The following is a 12353-nucleotide window of genomic DNA, read 5'->3' as shown; positions in this document are numbered from 1 at the left end:
GGGCGAAGGCAGGGGACACCCTGGACAGGTCGCCAGTCTGTCGCAGGGCTACATATACAGACGAACAATCACACTCACATTCACACCTACGGGCAATTTAGAGTAACCAGTTAACCTCAGCATATTTTTGGACTGTGGGAGGAAGCCGGAGTAGTCCAAAACATGCTGAGGTTAATTGGTAATTCTAAATTATCTGTAGGTGTGAATGTGATTGTTTGACTCTGTATGTAGCCCTGTGATAAACTGGTGACCTGTCCAAAGTATTCCCTGCCTTCGCTCTATGCGTCTTTAAGTCAGCTGGGATAGACTCCAGCCTCCTGCAAGCCAACAGAGCAAATCGACCGCTGCGGACTTCTCAGGACTCTGTCGAAATTATACAGCTGAGCAGCCTTGGCGGAGTGCTGCGCTCTGAGTGCTTGTCTTACTGAGAAAGCAATCAATTATTGGTCAACAGGAGAATCATCGGAGGCCTAGTAAAAATGTGTTTGACAAAATAGGCTTTCAGGACCGTTAAGCTCAAGCCGTTCTGTGCTGTGGATTTTGTCTTGCAGTGTGAGTTTAGAATTTCAGTGCAACACACAGAAGCCCAGCACTGTGCTGTGTGCTCAGTCCCTCTGCTAGCGTCCCGACTCCCCACCCCGTTCTCCTCCCACTGACTCCTGAGCTAGTTATTAATAGGATGTGGATGGGTCTGTCTGAGTGAGGAAATCAGGTTGCCTTCCTGTAAATATTGCATGATTTCCCTCGAGTCAGCCTAGAATGCCAGAGAGGAGGCTGCAGCAGAGATGTTTTTTAGGTCCTGTTGCTGATGCCAGACAGAGATGTCACTGCTCTGAAGGCAAGTTTGGACTTCAGATTAATCCTTATTCCGTGCTTGTCGAGAATCAGCCCAGTTATTTTTAATCTCGGTGGAGCCTGCCCGGGAAGCTCCTCCCTGTGTGTCAATAAACCTAAACACAAGGTGTGCACCTCTCATGACCTGCTTCAAACTTTGGTAAGCAATGAGGAAGAAACTTTACTTTCATGTGACTGCATTGTTGTCATATTTTTGTCACATGCGTTTCTCGCATGTGAGTTTCCCTGAGTCTTTGTTTGTTTTACTGCAGTTGATAAGCAGAAAAGGAAGCTGTGTGGTTACAGGTGACCATACTGATTAAATACCTGACTGCCTTTACCTCTCGGCTTAACTTTCACCCAATAGAGGACTCCCAATAAAAATAGCTGCTCCCTCTGCAGTGGTGAAAAATAGTTTTCCGACACCCCATGCATTTGTGAAATATTGCATTAGGCATCATTTTTAGATCTTCTGTTAGTACAGTCACCGCCATAATACTAAACAAATCCTAAAAAAATCATTAAAGACTGAAAATTGATTGACATTTTTCCCAGCACAATATTTCTGTGGCTAAATGGGGCGTGCATGTAGTGACAATAAACAATAGTATATTATACCATAAGATATTTTCAGTAGAGGTCCAGCACCCCATGAATGTAGCTGTCAGGTTTCCACAGGTTTTCTCTCGGTTCTGACTCTCATATCCGTCATTTGCCTTCACCAGGTCCTGTAGTTTATGTGCTGGATCTGGCTGACCGGCTCATCTCCAAGGCCGGCCCCTTTGCTGCAGCCGGCATCATGGTGGGCTCCATCTACTGGACAGCTGTCACCTACGGTGCCGTCACTGTCATGCAGGTACGACCCGAGATTCCTCCAGAGAGATTTTTATTTATTATAGGTTTATTCAGGCAGATGGAAGTTGTTACTTACACTGTACTAGTGCTCTGGCAAATAGAATAGCCTTTAGTAGTCCCACAAGGGGGAATGTGCAATGTCATAGCAGCAAAATGACAGAAGAAAACACAACTATAAATTAAAGATGTGAGACATATGCATTATATATACAATATAAATAAGAGAAACAGAACACAAGAATAATAACACAAATTTAAGAATATAAACACAAATGAATTGCCCTTAGGTGTATTTGCACTTGACATTTGCTAACTGTCATTAAGTGAGTGTGTGTGGTCTGTTGGGAGCAGTGCTGATTATAGAGTCTGATACCAGCAGGAAGGAAGGATCCGCAGTACTGCTCCTTAGCACACCTAGAGTGATGCAGTCTGTTTCTAAAGGAGCTGTCCGGTGCCCTCAGAGTGTCGTACATGGGGTGGGAGACACTGTCCAACATCCTCTTTCCTCCCACCACCTGCACTGGGTCCAGGGCCTCCCCAGGACAGAGCTGGCCTTCTTGATCAGCCGATCAGGTTTCCTTTCGTCAGCAGCTGAGATGCTGCTGCCCCAGCAGACCACTCTATAAAAGATGGCTGATGCCACCACAGAGTCGTAAAAAGTCTTCAGGAGTCCCCCTGCACCCCAAAAGAGCCCAGTCTGCTTAGTACACTGACAGTCAATAGAAACTTTGAGACCATATTTTTAAACATGATTTTTATTTTGAAGCCCGAAACTGGATTTTCTTCATATGAATCATTTGTTTAGCATATTGGCATACAGAAACAAAAATCTAAAGTTTCAAGAATGATTTCAAAATAAAGAATTTCACAAAAGAAAACGGCACCCGCCAAACACAAAGTCACAACAGTCGATACCGAGTATGGCCTCCATTTGCTTCGATGCAGGCAGCAATCCGTCGGCGCATGCTTTGGACCAGGCTTCTGATTGTGGGTTGGGAACAGCCCATACGCCTGGCTACATCACTGTAGCTCAAACCGGCCTCCACCATACCCAGTGCCTGGAGACGTTGTTCATGTGATAGACGCGGCATGATGCTGTTCACTGGACTAACAATGGTGGCCTTTTTTGGGCCTTTATATAGGCCTTCAAAACCCATTCTCAAATTGTGCAGATACTCACTGAGTATTGCTTGGTGTGTATTTGGTTCACTGTTGCAAAGTGACCAACCCATGTGCAAGAAATCATGACAAAATGACAACTCATCATTATCGCAACTACCAGGGCACTAGATCATCAGTAAATCCACAATGAATAATTACAACCCCCCTACAAGTAGAATTCTGCGTACATTTCTACCTCAAAGTTTCTATTGACTGTCAGTGTAGATAGAATCTGCTCTGACCCTTCCTGTAAAGTGCTGTAATGTGGTCTGAGAGTCCAGTTTATTGTTCAGGTGAACACTCAGGTAGTTGTATGAGTCACAGTGAACTCAAAAGCTGTTTATACAGCCTTCATGTATTCCTGTTTGGAGAGTCCACTCTGTGGATTTGTTTAGATTTGTGCCAGGTGAATTCACAGTTGCTTGCTTATTTTTGCTCCTGATTTTTTTGATTCTTTCTTTATCTTTTGTAAGTAAAAGTCAGTAGCCTGACTTGTCTGCAGCAGTTTTCCATTCCGACCGTTGTCTCTGCTGTCCAGGTGGTGGGCCATAAGGAGGGCCTGGATGTGATGGAGCGGGCCGACCCTCTATTCCTCCTCATCGGGCTGCCCACTATCCCTGTCATGCTTATCCTCGGCAAGATGATCCGCTGGGAGGACTACGTCCTGCGTCTGTGGAGGAAGTATTCCAACAAACTGCAGATTCTCAACAGCATCTTCCCAGGTCAGCACACAACAGTTTTACCTGTCAGTCTTTTTGGAATGTATTTCAAATGTGTTTAAGTGTTTGGGCCATTGATTTTCTTTTAAGTTTTTGTTTGACCTCATTCAAACGTTGATCTCACTGTTAGATGAAGCTCTAAGCCCTGCTACTGATAAAGCCCAGATGAGGCTGCTGGAGTAATAAGAAATGAAATGACATTTAGTATAGTCAGAGGCATTGTACAGGAGGATTTTGTCTGTCATGGGTCTACTTAGGGACTTTGTGTCAAAATGGATGCAGACAATTGATTTTATTTTTTTTTTAGAGAATGAACAACTTGTTCAAAAAGGAGTGTGAAGAAATCGAAGCTTATCTAATCCCACCTCTTCTCCTTACACAAATGATTGTAAATCTGTTGAAGTACTACCATTTCTAAACAGTAATAGTGAACATGATTTATAATAAATATACGTCAATATGTCCATTTACATTTATATAAAAAGACAAAGACAAAAGGACCAAACAATAGAAAAACACAACAGAAAGAAAAGACCCAACTAATATTATGTATAAATAAATCTAGAAAACAAATCATTAAAGAAATAAGTCTTTAATAACATTAACCTGTGCACACTCAGTGACTGTCACACCGCCACTTTATCCCTGTATCCTGTGAAAACATTGTCTTTATATTTTGTTTTAAACTGCTGCATGTTTGGACGTTGCTTGATCTGCTCACCCAAACTGTTCCAGAGTCTGACCTCACAAAATGAAATGCAGAATCTTTTTCTATTTGTACAGATGTTGTTCTTTTTGAAGTTGTATTTTCCTTTAATTGATATGCCCCTTCTCGATCTCTAAACAATCTCTGTCTATTTTGTGGCAAGACATTATTTTTTGCTTTGTGCATGATTTTGTGCGATTTGGAATTTCACTGTAGATTTTAAGAATTTTGACTGTATGAAGAGTGAGTGTGATCCTGATGGCCGACATAGTGAATAACCCGTATTGTCCTTTCTTGAGGAATGGTTAAGGAGTAGATTAAACTCCTGTAGTTACCACCCCAGATCTCTACACTGTAATTGAAATATGGTAAGACCATGGAACATGAGTGATTTATGGTCAAGAGCATGTTTTGCTTTGTTTCAAACAGGAATTTATTTTCATGAACCCTTTCAATTTGCACCCCATCTGTCTGTATTTGTGCTTGTACAATGAGTCAAACTCGGTTACCACAAGCTGATGATACAAATCGTGTTTTAAACAAACAGTGGATGGTTACTAACAGTGGGGTGTTAGTAACCATGTGACACATCTTAGACACTAACTTCTCGTCCATCACAGAAGCTTTTCCTGCCGTTGGTCAGTGCTCATTTTATCAGACTTTATAAACACAGGTGAATAAGCCTGAGGCTCCGACCCAATGACTCTCTGCCCAGATCACTTGTGGTCTCGGTGTACATACAAACAAAATAAATGTTTGATCTGGCTGCTCGCCGCTGCCCCCTGTGTGTCTCCGCAGGGATTGGCTGTCCAGTTCCTCGGATCCCGGCGGAGGCCAGCCCCCTGGCGGATCACGTGTCGGCCACACGGATCCTGTGTGGCGCTCTAGTCTTCCCCACCATCGCCACCATCGTGGGGAAGCTCATGTTCAGCAGCGTCAACTCCAACCTACAGAGGACCATCCTGGTGGGTACATGCAGTCATAAGAAAACACACAGGAATGAGTCTGAAGAGGAGCTGATGATGGTTCTGACAGCTCAGAAAGCCAAAAATGGTCATTACAGTGTGAGAGATTAATTCAAATTTAGAAAAGTAAATAAATCTGAGGGGATTCGGTGAAGTAATCTCCTTTTGTTTTGTCTCCCTACTGAATAAATGACTAACTATGGTTAACTGTGCAGCATATGAGCCATTCAACTTAAATGCTTTTGTTTTTATGATTTATGGCATTATAACTGTGCTATGCTGCACAAAATACATCTTTGGATAGTTTCTACTTCTCGTGATGGTTGTGCTGTTTCCATAGAGGTGCAGGACTTTGTATCAGAGTGAAAAATGAGACGGGAGAAAATACAAACCTCTAGAAACCGCTTGGGGTTCAGAGAGTTGAAGTCAAGTCTTATTAAATACATATTATTAAATGACCGTGCTAGGAATCAAGGCCAGCGTAATATTTGCACAAGTAGTGAAAGCTTGACGGATAGAATTTACAAAATCTGTAAATAAAACAATGTCTAACACTAACGAGGACCAAAAACTAGTGGGTTCTTTCAACATTCAGCATAATCACAAGAAGCTGCTTCTTTCTGCACCTGAGGATGGAGAAGTGACATGTCCAGTGTTGTCAAGAAACGCAGCATAAAGGCAGCTGGAATGTCGTTGTACTGTGGAACACCTAGAAAGTGTTCAGGGAATAAAACAAAGCACATTGCCCAGATTCAAAAACAGCATCTGTAGGTTTGCTAGTACCATTTATAGCTGACGGTAGGACCACGTATCTTCATTTTCCGTTGGAGGAACCTTGTGCTGAGGACAGACACTCTACTGATACACTGAACATCATCTACTGAGTGTCAGACTGCTGCCACCAGCTGAAAGCTTTGTCATATTTTCGGCTGTGCATGAATACGAGTCATTAGTCTTAGTTTGATAGAAGGTCTGATCAAGAAGTTCAGAGTTTATGTCTATATAAAGCAAAAATGTGTACCCAATTTAATTTTTTTCAGTCAAAGTAGTCTCCTCGTGCAATGATCCGGTGCTTGCACAGAACTAAATCTTGGAGGAGGATAGGAGGAGAGAGACATTTGTGTTATGGCCAAAAATAATCTGTGCATAATCGTGTGCTGAGAGCAGACAACTGGAACAACCTCGTGCCATCGCCTCAGTTCTGGTCAGTTCCACCAAATGTCCTCCCTCAGATACGTCAGGCCCTTACAGTAGCACTCTGCTTTATCGATCTGACCCTGGATGACTGAACATTCAAAACCACATGAATGTTGAAGGAAACAACCAGCATCTTCCTGGTGCTCCTTGTCCAGTTATGGAAGCGTTTCCACGGTGAAAACAGCAGTTTTTTTTTTTCTGTCAGTAGCAACAGAAGACTCAACTCTTGTCAACATTCATGACCAACATGAAGGCTGACAGAAAAAATGTGAAGTTTGCTGTCTGCTCCAGCTGCAGGTTCACGCTGAAATCAGAAATGTCAGTGGTCAGAAACATGTAACACAAGTCCTGCTGTTAATTAAACAGTCCTTGGACTTGAAAATCCAAGCAGGAGTGTATGTGAGAGAACATTTCTGGCTTCTCCTCGCCTTCTAGCTCCATTTGAATTCAGTTTTCACAGTCGTATTAGTTTTAATGTTGTTCGTTCTAAATGAAAAATCACTTAATCCTGTAAAGATTTGTTTTCATCACCGCTTAATCTGTCAAATGGTGATTTCAATAACTGCATCGTTTCAAAACAGATGAAAAACCACATCATGGCTTGAATGAGAGCTTAAATTAAAGACCATGTCATGTACTCTGCCGAGGCTGCTCAGTTGTATCGTGTCTGATGGCTGAAATCTTGAAAGAATTTGTGGCAGAAATCATGGCAACATCGGATGTGACCATTTAATATAGATGTACCCACAGACAAAGTGACTGAGAACAGGCGTGTGTTATGCATGTGTACGTTATGTACCGATACCAAATCGTGATTTAAATATGTAGCGGGCGACGGGAATTGATGGGACTCGGAAACACCCCCACAATTTAATCAGTTGTTCCTTGTATCATTTCCAATGAATAAGTTCCGATAAGACCGCAGCGGTGGATTTGTAGTAGGATCACAATCATCTGATCACAAATCTGTGCAGCTATCTGGCAATGCTACAGAAATCTTTAACAAATCCATGGATCCAGACTAAAAGCTGCATCACTGCCAAAATCTAGTCACTTGGTTCTTGTGTCCTTTCAGACCTTCCCTGAAAATTTCATCCAAATCTGTTTGTTTTTGAGAAATGTTGCGAACAGACAGAAAAACATCCGCCTATAGTCACATTACTCCACCGTGTTCCTTGACGATTAATAGTCACAGACATGGTGCTACAGCCCAGTCTGTGCCTTGCTGTTGTGTTCTGTAAGTTACAGCCTTTCACAAACATAAACAGGGTTTTTCTGTGCTCAGTACCATCTGTGTAACTGACATGTACTTATCGTTGTATAAACGGAGCGCTGTCCACTTTAAAATCCTCCTCGGTCAACATGTGGGCAAACACAAACCATGAACTGGTCTTGAAACCTGAGAACATTGTAAAAGCTCTGAATCACACCGTCAGGAGACTAATACAGAAATATTCTGAACAGTTAAATTGAACCAACGTATCCCAGAAGCACAGTGAAGTATCGTCAACATTTCCTAGAATGTCCTGCTCACAGCAGAACAGAAAACAAGCAGGGCTCGTTTGTGTGTTTGAGATGGTGGGTGCTGTCATGTGCCTGATAGTCGGTGTGAAATTAAAGCAGATCTTCTATAAGCCAGCAGAGGGGAAAGCTTTGATGTGTTGAGCTGAATCTGTCTTTAAACTCTTTCAGCAGTTTCTTTTTTCTCTCCTCCTACAGGGAGGTATCGCCTTTGTGGCCATCAAGGGGGCGTTTAAGGTGTACTTCAAACAGCAGCAGTACCTGAGGCAAGCCCACCGCAAGATCCTCAATTTCCCCGAGCAGGAGGAGGCCTGAGGAGGGAGGACGGACGAAGAGCACACCTTCTGCTGGAGGCAAGGAGGGAGGAGAGGAGGGGTTGAACTGTCAGTGAGCAGGACATGCTGGTGAAACGGACTTGATCACCCTCATTTACCTACTCCTCTCCCACCTCACCCCTTCTCACCCACTCCGGGGTGATCCATCGCACCGCCGCCAACCTCCACGCAAGGATCCCCACCACACGCTGTTTTTGTAAACTTGTGACGCTTTTTGTAAGGTGAAGACGGGCAAGACTTGCGGACCGGAGCATGTTTGCAGTTAGCGTGCAGTACCACACATCAACACATCCATTCCCAAGAACTTGTGACGAGTGACTGGGCGGATGTGCTTCAACAACCACGTGACAAATACTTACTGTATTTTAGAGATGAACGCGGGGCATGTGTAATTAGAACGTTTTATAATGATGATAATGATAATAAACGATTGTTTTATAATAGTTTTGCAGGTTTGAAACGTCCCGTATGATGATGATGTTGGGGATTTATATTGATTGAGGTTTTCTGTTCAGTGTATGGAATGTATTAAACAATAAAATGTAACATCTGTGAATATTAACGCAAACTAGGAAGCATTTAGAGGAAATCTGTTGTGACTGTGACACTAAAGCTAACCACATAGAAATGAGCACACCGACCACCGATAAGTGACGTCTTTTTTTTTTTTTTTTGCTCACATGCCTCAGCAGTGTTCAGGATTTTCTTTATGTCCACTTTACAAAATGCTCTTGGGTGTTTTGAAGCCTCGTCGGCCACCACAGCGCACCAGGTTTGGTCGAGCCTGTTGCCATGACACCGCGTAGAGGAGACGGATGTTTCAGGATGTTGGACAGTTTTCCCGTGACATTCATTGCCGCAATGAAACCTTTGGACTTTTAATGTCGGATTTATTTTACATCCAGTTTCACCATTTTTTTCCCCCCTCGACCAGATGATGATGGACTTTTGTGTTGTGTGTGTGTGTGAACCACAGCTTCAGTTCTGTACTAATTATCATCCAGGCGTTGGCAATTTAAAATGAGTCATGGGAGCAGCTGAGACTTTTGACTGGACTCTGTGTGGAAATTAAAGGATCAGTTCACACAAGCCCTATTTTCCTGCTTAAGTTGTGTTTAGCCTTAGTTTGTTTTCACTCCAACACTCTTTATATAGATGAATGAAACTTTAATTTTAGAGCATTTCTTTGGTATTATGTAGAACAATGAAGATGCATTCTAATACTTAAATTCTCCTAATACAACAAAAGAATGGATTGAATCTGGAAAAACTAAGTTGCAATTGTGAACATAAGGCTTGTTGTAATGTGAGTGAACGGACTGAAACGTGCAGTCGCACTACATAACAGCACAGATTTGTTTTAAATCAAGGGTGTGAAACTCGTCTTAGTTCAAGGGCCGAATTCAGTCCGATTTGATATCAAGTGGGCTGCACCAGTTAAAACAATAAAAACAAGACAAAATATTACAAAAATGAGACACATTATGACAAAAGCAAGAAACAAAATACCAAAAAATGAGACAAAACAATTTAAAAAAAAATTGACGAGAAAGTTACAAAGGGACAAATAATTGGGCAAATGTCAAAAATGAGAAATTTAACAAATGAGAAAAAATGACAAAAGTGAGAAAATAAAACCATGAGAGATGAGAAGTTGGACAAAAAACAAGGAAAACAAGACAAAATATTACAAAAATTAGACAAAATGACAAAAAATGAGACAAATGACATGAAACCAAAAAGAACAAGAACAAAAAAATTGACAAAAGAAGACAAAATGACAAAAAATGACGAAAGTGAGAAAAAGAAAATGACAGAAAAATAGGCAAGCAACACAAGTGAGACAAAAAGGAAACACAAAATGACAAAAACAAAACAATTACAGCAAAACAAAATATGACAAAATGAGACAAAAAGAAGAAAAAATATTGACTGACACGAGAACAATGAGCAATATAGTATTTTACTTCAACATCAAAACAACTTGTCATGTTCTAGAGATCATTTTCTGTGTTAAACAGTTTTAAAATGTGCAATTAATGTCTGTTATTGTTACACTTTACAAAGTCGTCCTAGGGGCCAAACTGGACCCTCTGGTGGGCTGGTTTTGGCCCTCGGGCCGCATGTTTGACACCCCTGCTTTAAATCTTTGGGAACATGATGTGATTATGAATATCCAAATGTTACCATTTGGGTCATTCCAGGTGAAATGACCAGATATTCCTTGGGGGTGTTGCTGCACCATCTTCAAATTAGTCCTAAATTTGCATGCCATTAGATAGTCACAAAAGTACTTTCTATGCAAAATTGTAGGCCTGTAGCTCAAATAGTTTCTGAGTTGTGGGGGTCTGAAATTTTCAGAATTTGGGCTATAAAAAGCCTCGCCAGCGTTTTTTGCATCTTTCAGTGGTTAATTCTCAGCCTCTAGACATACCAGAGAGCTGTGAGTTGGTATACAAGGCCTCTGCATGTAGCTAGTGCCCCACAAACATCCCCAGGTGTTTCCCTACACTCTGCAGGCCATGGGGGCTCGCTAAAAATGCTAAAAAATTAAGAGATACCTACTCACGAGTGGAGTTTGGGACCTTAAAAGTACTAGAAATACTGCACAGAAGTGTTCTAACACCTCTGGGTTCCATTCTACACAAACTTGTGTGATAACTTAGCAAACTAGAGCTTTCTAGGTACCTCAGTTTGAAAAATATGAGCTCCCAAAGTTGGACAAGATTTTAAATTGGCTATTTTGGGGGGCAAACGTCTCAGTGTGGGACAGGTACCAGAGACCCCAAATTTTTCTACAAGACAGTTCTATCTGTCTTCTATCACTGTACAAAAAAGCAGCAGGGTTATATTTGTAGTTACTGAGATATTCTTACTCAAAATGGCATGGGTGATGTCAAAATCGTTTTTTGCTTTTCAGTACTTTAAATTGGGATACAAGTATTAGTAGTCATTCCAATGGTAGTATTATGTATGTTTTGTTCTTTTTGAAATGTTAGTTGTTAAAAGTGACTACCTTCAAAAAGTGTAATGACATGTTGACACCCATTTGCAATGCATCCATGTAATTATAACATACACATACAAATTACATGTACTAACTTGAATTCAGGGAGCTCTGTAGTAGTTTATGGTTGATTAATTTAAAAATACAACAATAATGTTAAATTTTACAGTGTCAGTGCAGTGGGATTAAACATGTTAAATTTAATTGTACAATGTCATGTTACAAGCAAAAGAACCTATACCTAAGTTATAACTTAGGTATACCTAAGTTATACCATTAGACTTTTTGAAGGTAGTCACCTTTAGCAACTAACATTTCAAAAAGAACAAAACATACATAATACTACCATTGGAATGACTACTAATACTTGTATCCCAATTTAAAGTACTGAAAAGCAAAAAACGATTTTGACATCACCCATGCCATTTTGAGTAAGAATATCTCAGTAACTACAAATATAACCCTGCTGCGTTTTTGTACAGTGATAGACGACAGATAGAACTGTCTTGTAGAAAAATTTGGGGTCTCTGGTACCTGTCCCACACTGAGATGTTTGCCCCCCAAAATAGCCAATTTAAAATCTCGTCCAACTTTGGGAGCTCATATTTTCCAAACTGAGATACCCAGAAAGCTCCAGTTTGCTAAGTTATCACACAAGTTTGTGTAGAATGGAACCCAGAGGTGTTAGAACACTTCTGTGCAGTATTTCTAGTACTTTTAAGGTCCCAAACTCCACTTGTGAGTAGGTGTCTCTTAATTTTTTAGCATTTTTAGCAAGCCCCCATGGCCTGCAGAGTGTAGGGAAACACCTGGGGATGTTTGTGGGGCACTAGCTACATGCAGAGGCCTTGTATACCAACTCACAGCTCTCTGGTATGTCTAGAGGCTGAGAATTAACCACTGAAAGATGCAAAAAACGCCGGCGAGGCTTTTTATAGCCCAAATTCTGAAAATTTCAGACCCCCACAACTCAGAAACTATTTGAGCTACAGGCCTACAATTTTGCATAGAAAGTACTTTTGTGACTATCTAATGGCATGCAAATTTAGGACT

The 12353-nt window shown here is 41.3% G+C and overlaps 1 protein-coding gene across 1 annotated transcript in view; it reads left to right on the top strand.

The window, feature by feature from the left end:
* Positions 1–9382, top strand: part of marchf5 (membrane-associated ring finger (C3HC4) 5) — a 36801-nt gene extending 27419 nt beyond the window's left edge. The window contains exons 3-6 of the mRNA XM_022217423.2: positions 1560–1690; positions 3389–3572; positions 5074–5240; positions 8157–9382. Coding sequence (XP_022073115.1) covers positions 1560–1690; positions 3389–3572; positions 5074–5240; positions 8157–8273 — 599 coding nt within the window. The 3' untranslated portion in view covers positions 8274–9382. The remainder of the gene's footprint in view (positions 1–1559; positions 1691–3388; positions 3573–5073; positions 5241–8156) is intronic.
* Positions 9383–12353: the final 2971 nt, after the last annotated feature.

Source organism: Acanthochromis polyacanthus, chromosome 15, assembly GCF_021347895.1.
Source record: "Acanthochromis polyacanthus isolate Apoly-LR-REF ecotype Palm Island chromosome 15, KAUST_Apoly_ChrSc, whole genome shotgun sequence".
Lineage (NCBI taxonomy): Eukaryota > Metazoa > Chordata > Actinopteri > Pomacentridae > Acanthochromis > Acanthochromis polyacanthus.
Note: the sequence above shows the minus strand (reverse complement) of the source record. Positions and strands in the feature narration are given on the sequence as shown.